At 41.2% G+C, this 17,126-nt stretch overlaps 1 protein-coding gene across 1 annotated transcript in view; it reads left to right on the top strand.

Moving 5' to 3' along the window:
• CWH43 (cell wall biogenesis 43 C-terminal homolog) overlaps window positions 1-17,126 on the top strand; it is a 49,246-nt gene that overhangs the window by 4,378 nt on the left and 27,742 nt on the right. The window contains exons 5-9 of the mRNA XM_035004409.1: window positions 1,981-2,182; window positions 3,286-3,374; window positions 8,559-8,816; window positions 11,165-11,287; window positions 14,828-14,907. Coding sequence (XP_034860300.1) covers window positions 1,981-2,182; window positions 3,286-3,374; window positions 8,559-8,816; window positions 11,165-11,287; window positions 14,828-14,907 — 752 coding nt within the window. The remainder of the gene's footprint in view (window positions 1-1,980; window positions 2,183-3,285; window positions 3,375-8,558; window positions 8,817-11,164; window positions 11,288-14,827; window positions 14,908-17,126) is intronic.

The raw sequence follows: 17,126 nt of genomic DNA, 5'->3' as shown, positions 1-17,126 counted from the left end.
GATATTTAAGCTTCAAGTCTGAAACTTGAAAAGAAAGGAAATCTTGCGTATTTACACCACCTTTCAAGTCACCTGTCTCTCTCTGGAGCTGACTTTCTCAGAGACAGACATACCCAACTTGGATGTTTGCTCCATATGCTAACTTGAGATCCTTCTCAAAAAAGGGAGAAGTGTTACTAGATTCTGGTTAACTTACACCTGACTTTTTGTGTAAGTCTCAGCGAGTCACTATTCTTTTGTCAATACAAGGAGAAATCTCACAGATTAATGGAAGTTTAGAGGGTTTTGGCTCACCATGAACAAAGTGCTTGTATAATCCCCCTTTGGCCCCAACTTTGGCATGAAATGGGGGCAATGAGAATAAGGGAGCATCAGGCAAGCAAACTGGTCAAGTGACAATATTAGTTAGAACACTTAGAATGAGGTCTGGTGCCCTAATACATGCTTTATGTTTTATAAAACACTAACTTTTAAAGGTGGCAACTCAGGCAGCAAATTTCACAGGTACAGCCTGATAAGGATCTGAACGTCAGGGTATCGTTTACATTTCCTGACTTGAGTTTTCTTCTTTCTCGCCTGTTTTAAATTTATGTGACCCAGTTGTTGGTCCCTCCCTGTTTTTGCCCTGTGCCTCATTTACGAAACTCCAGACTCCTCACCTGTTTCCCCAGAATATCAGATCACACCAGGCATTTCTGTAGTTTTATCAAAGATTTGCTGGGTCCTGGGGGCGGGGTCCCGCACCATAGGACACAGCAGTGATACTTGGCCAATTTAGGTCTCTTCTTTCCTAGAGACTGCTTAGTCTCCAGGTCCTGGCCTCTTGCATCTTCACCACCCTCCCCATCGTCCCTGTAGCTCCCAGCTCTGCTCTCCTTCTGGCCCCTTTACTGGCAGAAGGGCTTTCTTCCTCCTTGTGAAATCCCGCTGCCAGCCCCACAGGCAGACCCTAAGGCTTTCTTCTACCCTGTGGAGAGCTTCACAGTATCATGAGGCTTCTGCCCAACAGGCTGTCTGTTCCTACAGAGAAATTCTTCTGCCAGCATTTTGTCCGGTTCTTACGTTTTTGTACGTGAAGTCATTGATGCAATGAAATGAGACGTCTTGGTGAAAGAGTCCCATGAAGTATGGTATAGTTAGGCACAGAGGCATGGGAACCAGTCTGCCTTAGCTCTCTTTACCAGCGGTATGATCTTGGACAAGTGGCTTGTTCTCTCTGGGTCTCAGTTTTCTAATCTGTAAAATGGGACTAGTAATAGAGTTTACTCATGAAGTTGTTGGGAGGGTGGAATGAGTTCGTATCAAAGGCTGGGAACAGGACCTGACTCTCAGTAACTGGCCAGTCAGTGTACTGCTATTCCTCTGGGTGCTCAGCGGGTTAGATGAGAGCCCCGTTCTGGGGGGACGCGGCCCGGTATTCCCTGAACATAGCAGTCCCTTTTTCTCTCCGTAATTTTGCTCGTAACTGTTAACTTCACATAACTGTTAATCTCCCAGTAAATAACTTGCTGCATTTCCTTTTTTTTTTTTTTAAGGTTTTATTTATTTGAGAGAGAGAGCAAGAGTGGTGTGGAGAGGCAGAGGGAGAGGGAGAAGCAGACTCCCCACTGAGCAGGGAGCCCGATGTGGGGCTCGATCCCAGGACCCCGGGATCATGACCTGAGCCGAAGGCAGACTCTTAACTGACTGAGCCACCCAGGCGTGCCCCTGCCTTGATGCATTTTCACTTGTGAAATTCCAAAGTGCTTTGTTCTCTCTACACCATTCCTGATCTAGCCTGTCTGAAATCGTCTCTCCCACCAACCAGCTTCTCAGCCTGTTCTGCTTTGTATTGTAGTTTCATGTCTCACCTTCCCTTCTGAAATAAGCTCCCTGAAGCCAGGTACCATTTCTTAACTTGCTAAAAGTCTGTGCAAGGTAGAGGGTAAATTTTCATGTAACTGACTCTTTTCCTTTTTTTTTTTTTTTTTTTAATCCTAGATGGTGACTGCAATAAACCGGAGGGAAAAAAGCCCAGAGAGGCAGCCAAAGGCATGGCCTCCAGACCTGTCTGGTGGTTGGCAGGGGCTGCCTTTGGCAGTCTTGTGTTCCTCACCCACTGGATTTTTGGAGAGGTCTCGCTTGTTTCCAGATGGGCAGTGAGTGGGCACCCCCATCCAGGGCCAGATCCTAACCCATTTGGGTGAGTTTCGGTTTGGAAGCAATCAAGAAATTGGCTAGTATAGTTGAAGAAATACTTCTTTTGTTGAGCAGCTAGATCTGTGCTAGCCAGATGGTTCATATTCCACTTTTCCGACCTAGCATGACATTATTGTGTACTATGGTGATGGAGCCAGAAGGGTGTTTGCCCCCGTGCTGAACAATTGCTAAAAAGCAGGTGATGGAAGGCTGAGGGATATGCACGGCTGAGTAAGAGGTTCTGGGAGCTCCTGCTTGGGCACTCTGAGGAATCCCCGCCTGGAGGAGCGTTCTCTGGGGCAGGGAAGACATGGCATTCCCTGACCATTTCCTCCAGACCCCTCATTTGGCATTTGGTGGGATGAGACCCCAGTGCCCTGATTGAGAGAGACCAGGTTGGCAGTCTGGGCATTGATCTATATTCTCTGAGAAGGAGGGAAGCCCAGGGAGATCTCTGCATCCTCTGGTACTTGCTCCAACCATGGGGCACCCCGGGGAGTCCGCAGTCTTGAGTTTAAGTGTTGGTTCATGTACTTGGTCCTCATTAACCCTTTCTCTAATCTTTGGGATACCTGTTTTCTCCTGTGTTCAGGCCCAGCCTTTCATGTAAAAAGATTGGAGGAACCTTTAAAACATCTGCCTCAGATAACTATTTCGGCTCAGGTCATGATCTCAGGGTCCTGGGATGGACAGCTTGCACTGGGCTGGGAGCTCAGCGCAGAGTCGGCTTGTCCCTCTCCCTCCCTCTCTGTTCCTCCCCATGCTCTTGCGCTGCACTCCCTCTCTCTCAAATAAATAAAATCTTTAAAAATAAAATAAAATGTCACACGGCCAATATAGATTCTAATTTAATAGTCTGAGAAAACTCAATCATTGTGTTTTACCTTGACCATGAAAGATTGAAGATAATCATTTATCTCAAGTCTGAGCTGTTACTTCCATGTTCTGAATGGATATTATGTTGGTTTTCATGATCTCAGTGGGTTTTTTCACCCTCATATTATCTCTTGGACGTACCTAGAGGTAGGAGATGCATTTCCCTTTTATATTTGGGGCAGTGAAATATTAATGACGGCAGATGCCCCACAGCATGTCATTTTCTTACAGAGGTGCAGTCCTGCTGGGCTTGGCGAGCGGACTGATGCTCTCGGCGTGTTCGTGGTTTCCCAGTTCCAGTTTAATCTGGTGGGTTACAGGTACGTGGAGTTTGCCTGTAGAAGTGCCCGCCATTCTGCTCTGGGTGACCGCTTCCTTGCAGGCAGGCGGCCATACCGATCTGTGCTGTTGCCAGGTGGGCCGCTGTAACCGGATGTCACCCCGGGTACGAGTGCCCGCCGGCTGCAGGTTCCTGCTTCCTCCTACTTCATTGCCCCTCTCCTGCTGTAGCTCCGTACTGCTACCTGACGACGCCTCCATACTCTCCCCCGTCTCCCGGACAAGCCACGTGTGTCAGTAACAGTGTTCCCGCAGGGCTGAGGAGATGGAGGTCAGGCATCACCACATTGCCAGACGTCTTGCCCTCTCCAAGCTTCCCTGCTCCTCTGGTATTAAGGAACGCCCTCCTTAGCGTCTCACCCCTCAACCCAGCTTTGGGGTCCACGTTTGCTCATTCAAAGGCTGGGACCCTCTCTTCCCAGTCACACCCGTTAGGATTACAGAATATTGAAGGAGGCCATCACATTTTAGGAGCAACTACTTATTTTTATGACTATAGTTTATTACTATGACCGAATTGTGCCACTCTTCTGCCTTCCCCTTAAGAGGCAGAAATGGTTGGAGTCAGTTTCAGCGTTAAATAAAAAACTCCCCACTCTGTGACGGGGCAAACAGCGTAATTGGTTTCTGTGAGGAGAGATGCTCCATACATATTCATTAGCCAGGTGATCCAGAGTGTTGCCCTAGAAGCCCTGTGTGGGTTCGAGACTGTGTAGCCATAATAGAAGGTGCGGGTTGACTAGCATAGTTAAGTACATTTCTTTACACCCTGAGTACCGTCACTCTTGCATGGAGATACACGTGTAATCCGCATAGATGGCTCAATGAATGAGCTTAGCCGGGTCCTCATCCTCCTGGAGCTGCGTGAGCAAACCCTTGCAGTCACGGTGAGCTGTTTTTACTTGCATGCGTATTTTCTGATAGGCATTCTATATGGGGTCTGTGGAAGTTTGTATGACTAGCATACAGAATAACCCTTTTTCTCATCAGAGATGTGCTAAGAAGATTCCTCAAGAAAAGGGCTTTTGTAAATGCCGAATTTGCAGTGAGCAAAAATAGCTTCTCAATCTGTACACCACTGGGGAAAGGGACATGAAGTACATTGGAAGTTTCTTCAGCACGGATAGCATGCCTTTTCTCATGGGATATAAGCAACATGCTCCCTGGGCAGGGAATTGGCAGCTTCACTTTAAACATGGGAAAACCGAGGTCCCCAGAAACATAAACTGTCGGTTAAAGGACAGAAAATCTGGGACCCTCTAGTAGTATGCTGATACTTATTTCCCCAGATAAGTAAAGTCAGACCTAATCTAGTTTTGCTGTCTCTCTGAAGTATTAAATAGTAGTTTAAAAAGACCCCACGGGCAAGCAGATTTGAGGCTTCTAATGGGCTCTTTGCAGTAAAGAGGAAAGCGGGGCCACAATTCATGGGCTTCAGCTCTGTCTCTGCTCACCTGAAATAAGTTGGAGCTCACACAATTACCTAGAAATGGTGCCCCCTTTTCACTGTGACCCATCTCTGGAAACCGTCTCATAAAGCAGAGTGTAGAAAAATAAATCTTATTTTTTTTCATTGTACAGTTAAAATCTGCAATCCCGGTGGGTCTCAGCATGAAATAAATCATGGCAATGACCAATAGAATTTTACAAATGCAAAGATACAGGAGCTTTAAATCTTGGTGGCAATTAAATTATTAAAATCAAAGTTCTATTAAAAGAAAAAACAGGTGTACCAAACACATGGAGAGGAGCCTGGTGTACTATACAGTGGTCCTATGATTTTATTGTATGAAAAAGTTGATCTATTGAAAACTAACATGTTAGTTATTATAAATATTATTGGAATATTCAGTTACCATTCTGCTTGGTGTCTTAGATACAAAGATCTGGAGGAGATGACTTGGAAGGACTCGGTTTCAAACACAAAACAGCTGAGATACAGAGTTGAGTGAAAGAGGCAGAGTGATTAACAGTGTGTGTCACATGCCATCCCTGGTATGAAAAAGGGACGGAAATGCCCACACATGCATATATTTCTTTCTATGCATCAGACGATCTCTGGAAATAAGCGGAAGACAAAGTGCTAACAATGGTTGGCTCCATTGGGGGAATTAATGGGTGACGGGCCAGAGAGACTCCGTTTCACCTTTCTGAATTTTGGATTTTGAATTTATAAGCTATTTAAAAATACAGGTGTAGTGGATGTAAAAATAGATAGCCCATTTAAAAATGGAAATTAAAAATAAAAGCAGTAACAGTCAAGGGAATTTGAAAAGATGTTTTCTTCTCCTCCAGGTAATTCTTTGTAGTAAGACAGAAACAACAAAGTCATTTGAATGTCTTTCGTTTAGAATATCAACTCAGGACTCATTCTTTTTTTTAAAAAAACAGCCTTTGTAAGCTGATACCAGGAAAAATTCACTCACACTAATCATCAGAAGAGTGAAACTCAAAATATGATACTATTTTCATCATTAATTTGATAAAGATTTTTAGAAAATAATTTTGGCAGGGTTCAAAAGGTGAGACTTTGGGCAAGGTTTCTGGAGGAAATGGAGATTGATACAACCTCTTACAAAAGCAGTTGACCATAAGTAATGACTCTTTAAAGTGCTTTTACCAGGGCACCTGGGTGGCTCAGTCGTTAAGCATCTGCCTTCGGCTTAGGTCATGATCCCAGGGTCCTGGGATCGAGCCCCGCATCGGGCTTCCTGCTCTGCGGGAAGCCTGCTTCTCCCTCTCCCACTCCCTCTGCTGTGTTCCCTCTCTCGCTGTCTCTCTCTGTCAAATAAATAAATAAAATCTTTAAAAATAAATAAAATGCTTTTACCTCTTGACATGGTACTTGTACTTTTAAATCTCTTTTTAAAGGATTATTTTAAGGAAATGATCAAAGATGCAGTAAGAGATTAGTTGACAAAGAAAGCTGTTCCTCACAGTGTTGGAAGCTTCGTAAACGGCCAACAGTAGGAAAATGGTGGCTTGTCTTGTGGTGTATTTATCCATAGTATAGTATATATACATAAAAATGTTTGAAAAAAACCAATGTTATGAGAAAATGTTCTTGGATATAATGTCACATAAAAAGAAGAATATAATCCCCAATATGTGGTATGATTCCATTAGTGTAAAAATACTTTTTTATATACATAGAACAAGACTTAAGGGAAAAATACATATGGGTATTGGCTGTGATCAGCTCGGTCTTAGGCAATCCTTAACTGCTTTAAAGTTTTGTATTTTGGGGGCGCCTGCGTGGCTCAGTCGTTAAGCGTCTGCCTTTGGCTCAGGTCATGATCCCAGAGTCCTGGGATCAAGCCTCGCATTGGGCTCCCTGCTCAGCGGAAGCCTGCTTCTCCCTCTCCCACTCCCCCTGCTAGTGTTCCTGCTCTCGCTCTCTCTCTGTCAAATAAATAAATAAATAAAAATCTTTAAAAAAAAAAGTTACGTATTTTTAAAAATTTCTAAAGCAAATAGTCATTACATTTGTTCATTTCAAAATGAAATAGTTTTTTCGTTATTAAAATAACTATTGTCAGATCTAAGTATTGTAAGGTCTTACTGTGGAGTTAACCTCTGTGGGTTGTAAAGGGCTCTGGAATCTGGTTCTCGTGTTCATCGGCGTGATGTTCTTTTTGAAGTGGGGGCAGGGAGGGGTAGGCAGTCCCACCGCATTGCCCTCTGGTGGTACAAATGGAACTCTTGGATGGATGAGAACAAGGGGGCCTGGCTGGAGCCACTTCCTGCTCCCTACTTCTTTTCTGGAGTTCTTTTTTTTTTTTTTTTTAAAGATTTTATTTATTTATTTATTTGAGAGAGAGAGAGGAACAGCATGAGAGGGGATAGGGTCAGAGGGAGAAGCAGGCTCCCCGCCGAGCCAGGAGCCCGATGCGGGACTCGATCCCAGGACTCCAGGATCATGACCTGAGCCAAAGGTAGTCGCTTAACCAACTGAGCCACCCAGGCGCCCCTTTTCTGGAGTTCTTGTCCCAGCAATGAGGAACCTTCTGGAGACACCCTGGAAGGGTGGGTCACATTTATACAACACCAACTGAACTGTCTGTAAAATGTCACATTTGACAGAAAGGTGTTTACCCTGATGGATCCCAAGTGGGGTGCCGTAAGACCCTGATGTGCTGTCTCAGAACTGATCTCACAGGAACTGGGAGAAATGTTGTGCTCTCAGGTTGGGCTCAGCAAACTAGCAGACATTTACCAAGTGCCTGCTGTGGACCAGGCAGATGGCGTAGCCCTCAACACCGACTAGGCTGCTGGGTCGTGAATGAACTGACTGCAGAACTGCTAACGCCGTGACCCACTCCTCCTATCTCAGTCACATCTTCTTTGGGGGATGTGTGCTTGGGAAAGCCCACTTTGATATTGCAGGACAAGGGGCAGCATTTAGGTGGATGCAAAGTCCTTTAGAAAGTTCTTTAAACAAAACTGTCCTAGAAACCACGCTGACTCTCCGTGTTTCCTAATGTCTTGGATCTGGCTAGTTGTTACTTTTTTTTTAAACAGTTACTTTTTTTTTTTTTTTAAAGAGTTTATTTATTTATTAGAGAGAGCAGAGAGAGAGTGAGAGAGCACAAGCAGGGCCAAGGGCAGAGGGAGAAGCAGATTCCCCACTGAGCGGGGAGCCCGACACGGAGCTCGATCCCAGCATTCTGGGATCATGACCTGGGCCGAAGGCAGACGCTTAACCGCTGAGCCACCCAGGCGCCCCTGGATCTGGCTGGTTAAATTAAATGGACATATTTTTGGTATTACAGATAATTTCAGGTTTTTTCAGTTTTGTTTTTTTTCTATCAGGATCTTAACACAAATAACCTAAAAATGCCTTTTTTTCTCTCCTGCCCTTCCTGAAGAAATAGCTCTGGACTGAGAATCACTAGACTCACATTCTGTCTCCAGGTTTGCAAGTAACTAGCCCTGCGACCTTGAGCGAATCACGTTAACCACGCTAGACCTCAGCTGCTCATCGGTCTGGAGATCGGACCAGTATGACCTCGAGGTCCCTTCCGGCTCTGAACTTCTCTACATGAGCCTGTTTCTTCTATTAGCCTATTAGTTCTTTTCTTTTCTTTTTTCTTTTTTAAGAAAATGGAAGCGACTCCTCTGCCTTTTTGTCTGATTCCTTCTCTTTTTCTCTCGGTCACAAACAGGAGCAGCTTCGGCTGCAGGCCTCCTGTACCTGCCCACGTGGGCCGCCGCTGTTTCCGGCTGTGTGCTCGCCCTCTTCACGGCGTCCCTGTGGCCTCGAGTGCTTGGACACCTTCTTAGCTCAGGGTCGGGCCCTGGGAAGGCCATGACCATTGCTATGATATTTTATCTTCTAGAGATATTTTTCTGTGCATGGTGCACGGCTTTTAAATTTGTCCCAGGAGGTGTCTACGCTAGAGAGAGATCTGATGTGCTTTTGGGTGAGTATATTTGAAAGGTCTGGATTAAAGTAACTACTTGAAAATACCCTTCAGGCCGACTAGGATTTAGCACTTTACCTGACTGGTGGAGCTAAATAGGATGATCTTTTTTTTTTTTAATTAAAATAGACTGTCTTGATAAAAATAAAACTGGAGGAATGTCTAAATTACTACTTAAGAGATTTCTTAATTCATCAGTGAGTTTCAGTCATATTTATTACTGCAAAGGCTTTTTAAGTAAGTTAGTTGTGGGGGAAAAAAAACAAGTTTAATCCATAGTAGAGTATAAAGAAATACTATGTAACAGTTGTATTACAGGATATGTTAGGAAAAGGTATGATCTTGGTGCTCATGTTGCGATTTCAGTGTTAGCTCGTAAATATAAAAAGGAATTGTGATTTTTTTTTTGGTTCCCCCAAATCTTATCTGTGATTTTTATTTACCATATTTTTGCCAATACAATATATTTTACATATATGAATCTTAGTCTAAATGATAAATTCCCAAGTCACAGAATAAATATTTTCTATTTCAGTGGTTGTAAACTATGTACCAAAATGAAAATTTCATAAACTTAGCTCAGTTGAATATTTCAAAAATCACCTTCTGGCAAGGAGGAAATTATCGATGAATACAGGCATACACAAATGAAATGTCGCCTGTCATTTTAGTTTGAGTAAAACATGTCAAATGCTTCCAGGATAAAAATTGAGGAGACAAAACATGTCCGTAGGGGATTCAGTCCTTGTTTGTTCACAAATGCATTTTTCCATTTGTTCATTAAAAAAATTATTGGGCACCTGTATGTCCCAGGCAGTGCCAGGTGCTGGGGACTGAAGGGACATAGAGTCTCTGCCCATCTGGAACGTCAGCATAGTGGGGACAATACCACACATAAAAGTAGACAAATACTTACGGGATTATAGTTGGGGTGGGTGCTGCACAGAGGTCTAGAATTCTATCTGTAGTTTCCCCTGGGCCCTTGGTATTTTTCCAACAACTGTACATTTTCACATAAACTTCTCTACTCCCTGAGCTAGGCATCTGTCAGGAAAGGCTGATTTGGGAGATATATATTTTTTTTTAATTATACGAAATGTTTAAAAACAACTGGAGAATTTGCTATTTCTGGTAAACACCCATGCTCTCATGCACTTAGAGACGTATATGCTGCTTTTCCTCTTCAATAATCTTGGCTTTGCGAACTGTGTATTTTTTCTGGTTTCTTTCAGGTGTGTGTACTCTGTCCTGCTCTATCTTCTTGTCCAATGCCCTGCTTTTTTCTTACTCCAGCTTGCTTAGGGGTCTGCCATGTGGAGAAAACGAACAACAGTTAAGAGCCATTCTAAGCATAAGTTTATTTCTTTAGAATGTTATGAATGATGGGCTTTTTGAGTTTTTTTTTTTTTTCACTATTTATGGGACTGCAGAAAGGGCTTTATTACAGCTGCATACAACGAACGTTTTTTTTTTTAAAGTAAGAGTGACATATTGATAAGGCCACAAAAACTAAGGCAAGTTGGTAATGTTCAGCATAGCTTTTAATACAATTGAAGAGAATCTGTAGTAAATCAGACACTAGTAATACATTTATTGTCAAGCTTACTCCTGCTATTTCCTAAGAATTGCATATAATTTTTTTTTTTTTGCTAGCCTTCCACCTAAGCTTAACTTCTACTTGACATTTCCTAATTTAGATATCATTCAGTCATACCTCTGTTTCCATTCTCATTGTATAGGACTTGAGAAGGATGTAAACTTTACATATAAGTTACATTGTAATGCATCCAAACCGAGCTCAACTTCTTTGGCCGGCCCTAATGGCTCAGCGTGGGTTGTAGTATGCGTCCTCTGTGAGCACCCACACCCCAGGCGAGAATTACTGTCACAAACACTGCCGGATTAAGAATCTATGTTTCTTCCTCCTGTGCTCCTCAACCTGGTGCATTTGGAGTCTTTTCAGTGCAGAAAACTCAGTCCCTAAAGCAGGGACTCAAAAGGCTCCTTTCTCTCGTACTCCACCCTCCTCCGCAAAATCAACAGCAAAGCACACTATTACCAACCTAACAACAAGGAAACACTCAGGAAATGAAAAGACATTCCTCATAGAGAAAAGGCTGGAGTCTTCTCATTTAAAGCAGGGTTCCTAGAAACCTAGCTGATTTCTTAGGATCAGTCCCAATTATCAAAAGCACCACTGGAGTAATTGCTAAGGTACTGAGATAAATTAACTCAATAGCTGAATTTTCAGGGTATGTCCATTTAAATGAAAGCTAGGCTCCTGGAATTTACCATGGGGAGGATTTTTGGATTAAAATGTAATATGTTCTTGCTTTCTCTCTTAACAGGGACAGTGATGCTAATTATTGGCCTGAATATGCTATTTGGTCCTAAGAAAAGCCTTGACTTTCTTCAAACAAAAAATAGTCCTAAAGCACTTTTCAGAAAGAGTGAAAAGTACATGAAACTTTGTAAGTTTTGCTTTCTTTTTAAAAAGTACTTAATTATAATAAAATTTCAAACATATATGAAATTAAAAGAGTATAATGAACCCTCATGTACCCTTCACCGAGTTCCAACGATTATTAACATTATGCCAGTGTTGTTAACAGCTGTCTTCCTTACTGGTTTTGGTGAAGTACTTTGAAGCAAATCTCTGACAGCCTCTCATTTCAACCACAAATACTCTGTATTAGTTTTGTTTCATTTCTCATGTAGATAAGATTATTTAACAGGTAGAATTTCCAAAATGCTTTGTTCTTATTAGAACTATTTCTATTTCAGACTATTTCATTTCTTGTTCTCCTTTTTGGGGAGCTTAAATATGTTAACATTCAGAATATTGATGAACTAGAAATTCAGAAGTGAAGTGAGTTTACTATTCAATCTGACTAATTTCAAATGGACTGGATTAAATAAAAATGTTTATTGAAAGGATAACATTTGCAGATAGTGTATTAGGATACAATGAGCTCCATAACTACACAGCATTATGTAGGATACAAAGACGTGTAAAAACAGGTCTCCATCATCTGTGACTTGGTATTTTTATAAAGAAGACAAAATATTATAGTGTAAAGAGAAAACAGTTAAGCTAAATAAAATTGTAATATATTTCTAAAAGAGATGTCACAAAGCAGTAAGACCATTATGCAAACACCTTCATATATGTTCCATCATAATTTGAAAAGATTGTATTACAATTTTGGGGACATTTTTAAAATTTAGAGTTTTGTTTTGTGTGTTCTTATGTTTTAGGTGTATCTCTTAAAACTAAGACCTGGTAGGTTTTGTTTGTTTTTTAATCCTGACAGTCTTTGTATCTATTGTTGCCATTGTTGTTATTAGTAGCCGTAGTAGAATTAAGAACCAGAATTCTCTAGTTCACTCATCAGATTGAGGCATTTGGAACCATTTATTTACAAAGTTGTTTAGACATTTCTGTGTAATTTTTTTAAAACAGACTTTATTTCTTAGAGCCACTTTTGGTTTGAGCAGAAAGTATAGAGATTCCCATATACCCACTGACCCCACATACCCTCTGACCCCACATACACACGGCCTCCCCCACTATCAGTACCCCCCACCAGAGTTATTACATTTATTATTATCATTATTTTTTAAAGATTTATTTATTTATTTAGAGAGAGCATGAGCGGGAGGGACAGTGGGAGAGGGAGAGAGACTCTCAAGCAGACTCCAAACCCTGGCAACTACTGATCTTTTTACAGCCTCCATTGTTTTGCCTGTTTTCGACCTTCAGTCTCGTCTTTCAGCTTGAAAATGTAATCTAGTTTTGTTGTGATTTCTCAAGCATTATTATTTATTTCTGTCATCTTACTTTGCTTTTGCTTTTTCTACCTTCTCTAGGCATATTTCTCCCTCTTTTTCTTCTTGCTTTCTTTTGCGTTGATTGGGTGTTCTTTTTTCCTTATCCTCTCCTTTCTACTCCCCTTTCTAGTTTGGAAATTATACTTTCAATTTCTATTCTTCTAGTAGTTGGGTGTTTTTTTTTTTTTTTTCTTCTCTCAGTACATTGAAGATACTGTTCTGTTATCTGGTTTCAGTTCTTGCTGTTGAGAAGTGAGCTGTCAGCGTAATCTCTGCTCCTTTGGAGATCATGTCCCTTTTTTCTCTGGCAGCTCTTAGGATTTCTCTGTGTTTTGGTGTTCTGGAGTTTTACTGTGATATATCTGGATGTGACTCCCACCCCGCCCCTGCCCCTTCCATCTTCCCCTCCTTCTTGCTTATTAGTGTTTGGGCTTTCTGAATCTGAAGAATCATGTCTTTTATCACCACTGGAAAATTCTCAGTTTTATTTCTGCAAATATTGCCGCTTTTCCATTCTTTCTCTTCTTCCTTTCTGACTCTCCAGTTAGATTGTGTTGGATCTTCTTAGTATCTTCTCCGTGTCCCTTAACCACTTTCATAGTATCTACTTTTGTTTTTAAGCTGTCCCTTGCACTGATTCTCTATTCAGCTTTGTCTACTGCTACCTTTCTTGTCCACTGAGTTTCTAATTTCAATTATTTATGTTTATTATATAATTTTATTTCTAGAAGTCTATTTTATTTCTTCACACATTTTCTGAGTCATTAATTTAATCTATTTCTTAGTCATCCTGTTGAATACCCTCTTTTATTTTTTGACACGTTAAGCATGCTTATTTTGTATTCTGATTCTAAAAGCTGTAATATCCGGGCACCTGGGTGGCTCAGTCGTTAAGCATCTGCCTTTGGCTCAGGTCATGATCCCAGGGTCCTAGGATTGAGCCCTGCATCGGGCTTCCTGCTCAGTGGGAAGCCTGTTTCTCCCTCTCCCACTCCCCCTGCTTGTGTTCTCCCTCTCGCTATGTATCTCTCTGTCAAATAAATGAATAAAATCTTTAAAAGCTGCAATATCTGAAGTATTTGTGAGTTTGATTCTACAGGGTTTTTTTCCCCTGATGGGTTCTGCTCATGGAGACTTGTTTTCTTGGATATTATTTATTGCATATATTTATGGTTCTTGGAACACTTTCAGGGAAGATCCCTTAAAACCTGAGTCGCAGGGGTGCCTGGGTGGCTCAGTCAATTAAGCATCTGCCTTTGGCTCAGGTCACCATCTCAGGGTCCTGGGATTGAGCCCCGCATTGGGGTCCCTGCTCAGCAGTGAGTCTACTTCTCCCTCTTCCTCTCCCTCTGTGATCTCTCTTGATCTTGCTCTCTCTCAAATAAATAAATAAAATCTTTAAAAAAACCAGACAAACCTGAGTTGCAAGTATGGGTAATGCATACATATCACACATGAAAATTAACCCAGGAATTAGACTTCTCCTTTGCACAAAATCCTTGACTAATAGATTTAGTAATTTCATAAAATTATTATTTTTCACTCAAGTATAATTAACATACAGTGTTATATTAGTTTCAGGTTTACAGTATAATGATTCAACAGCTCTATCCATTACTCAGTGCTCAACACAAGAGTATTCTTAATTCCCATCACCTATTTCACCCATTCCCCACCCACCTCCCCTCTGGTAACCAGCAGTTTGTTCTCTAGAGTTAGTCTGTTTTTTGTTTGTCTCTTTTCTGTGTTCATTTGTTTTGTTAAATTCCACATATGAGTGAAATCATATAGTATTTGTCTTTCTCTGACTGACTTATTTCACTTAGCATTATTCCCTCTACATCCATCCATGTCATTGCACATGGCAAGATTTCATTTTTTTTTATGGCTCAGTAATATTCCATTGTGAATATATAAACCACATCTTCTTTATCCATTCACCTATGCAAGCTGGTGCAGCCACTATGGAAAACACTATGGGGGTTCTTCAAAAAGCTAAAAATAGAACTACCATGTGATCCAGTAATTCCTCTTCTGGGTATTTACTCAAAGAAAATGAAAGCATGAATTTGAAAAGATCTATGCACCCCTATGTTTATTACAGCATTATTTGCAAAAAAATTATTTTTAAAAAGACAAACTTAGTTTCTTTTAAACAATTATTTCTTCTTTCTGTTTAGTTTTGTGGCTGCTTGTTGGTGTGGGGCTATTGGGATTAGGAGTACGGCATAAAACCTATGAGAGGAAATTGGGCAAAGGGGTAAGTAAGGAAAACTTCTGATACAGAATTTTATATGGTATGTATGCATATGCATCTATTTGTGCACTTTTCATTATGTTTGAACTGTAGATCTGCATCTTATGACTTCAGGGCCCCGTAAACCATCTCTTGAAGCCTTAGGTCATAGGCTGATAACATGATAGAATTATTTCATGAAGTTGGGTTCTTGGGATAGACCCATTTATTAAAGGCAAGATGCTCATAATTTTGTTGTATGAAGTTATATTTTCCATTCCATGATTTAACATATCTAAACTATGAAATAAAGAACTATTTTTTTAAAGATTTTATTTATTTATTTGAGAGAGAGAGAATGAGAGAGGGAGAACACATGAGAGGGGATAGGGTCAGAGGACGAAGCAGACTCCCTGCCGAGCAGGGAGCCCGATGCGGGACTCGAACCAGGGACTCCAGGATCATGACCTGAGCCGAAGGCAGTCGTTTAACCAACTGAGCCACCCAGGCGCCCCAGAAATAAAGAACTATTTTATAATGGGCTTTTTTGTACTGTTTGGCAGATACTGCTGAAGGCAACAATGTAAGAGTTTGATTTACAAACGATCTTATAGATAATTCTTGAATTTGAAGATTTTGGGTAGCTTATGTATTGATGGGTCATGGAAATTTTCCTGTCTTCCCTTTCTCTCTTGCTGTCTACAGTTTAAAATATTTTACTGTTCCTTTCTCTTCTAGATAGATGGGCAGAAGAAAGAGTAAGTTGCAGTGTTGTGCTTTCTCTCTGCTCTGGTGAAGTTTGATGTGATTCATAATGCAGTGAGAGTTACAGTTTTGGCTAAAGCAGAAGTTGAGGGTTAACTTTGAATTTTAGTATTCTGTATTACCAGGAAGATTTTTTTTTCATATAAATAAAAAGCTATGCTGAGGACAGAGACCATGCTTCTCTTATTTACCTTTGTAATTCCAGCATCTCGCAAAGTGTTTGGCACATATTCAGAACTCAGTAGTGGTTCCTTTTTTTTCTTTTTTTGTAACTATTCCTTAATAAGTAAATAATTCAATATATGGTCTCTCTCTTTTGTCCTTTAATTGTTACTTGTTGTTATTGCAACATAACGTCGGTCAGAAGAAGACACCTAATGTCAGCCAGGGACTCTTTTCAAAAGGAGTAATTGCAGTTGGATTTAATACTTGTTTTTTTAATTCATTCATTCATTTGATAAATGCTTACTGAATGTCTCTTGTGTGCCTGGGGTATAAAGGTAAACAAGTTGGACAAGACCCTTGCTCTCATGGAGTTTACATTCTAGTAGGGGAGAAAGATGGTATTCAGAGGAACAAATAAAACCATCACTTTAGATCAGGCTGCTCAGAAGCAAATAGGATTATGAAGTAGAGAGGAACGGGGTCTGGGTGGTTAGAGAAGGCTGCTCTGAGGACGTGATGAGATTTGAGTCCAGACTTGAAAGCTAAAATGAAGCCAGTTACTCACAGAGCTAGGGGTAGAGGATTCGGGCAGAGGGCACGCGTGTACAGGGCTGAGAGGCAATGAGTGTGGTGTGTGTGAGGCCCACTGGGGTGGCTGGTGTGGCTGAAATTTGGTGAGTAAGGGGAAGAGTGGTAGAAGATGGGGACAGGGAGGCTGGGGAGGGTCCTATCATAGAGGGCCTCACAGAGCACAGTGAGGCATCCTCATTTGATTTTTCTTGCAGTGGAAGCCACTGGAGTATTTCCAGCAGGAGCATGAAGGAACATGACATATATATCAGTTTGGCTGCTCTGTGAAGGATGGATTGTAGAGTAGAAGTAGGGAGAGAAGTTAGAAGGCTTTTTCAGTTGTCCAGGAGAAAGACCGTGGACGTTTGGATGGGTGCAGTAGGTAGTGCAGTTGGAGAGAAGTGGATAGACTTAGAATATATAGTTTACCCTTGAACAACATGAATTTGAACTGCGCCAATGCAGATTTTTTTCAGTAAGTATGGAGGAACATTTTTTGGAGATTTGTGACAGTTTGAAAAAACTTGCAGGCAAACCGTACTACCTAGAAATAGTGAAAATTTCAGAAAAAGGTATGTTGTGAATGCATAAAATATATGTAGATACTAGTCTATTTTGTCATTTACTAATAAAGTATACACAAATTTATTATAAAAAGTTAAAATGTATCAAAACTTGCACACACAAACCCAGACCGTACATGGCACCATTTGTAGGGGAGAGAAATGTAAACAAACATAAAC

This window comes from Mirounga leonina, unplaced genomic scaffold, assembly GCF_011800145.1.
Source record: "Mirounga leonina isolate KUSES-001 unplaced genomic scaffold, KU_Mleo_1.0 Mir_129, whole genome shotgun sequence".
Taxonomy (NCBI): domain Eukaryota; kingdom Metazoa; phylum Chordata; class Mammalia; order Carnivora; family Phocidae; genus Mirounga; species Mirounga leonina.
Note: the sequence above shows the minus strand (reverse complement) of the source record. Positions and strands in the feature narration are given on the sequence as shown.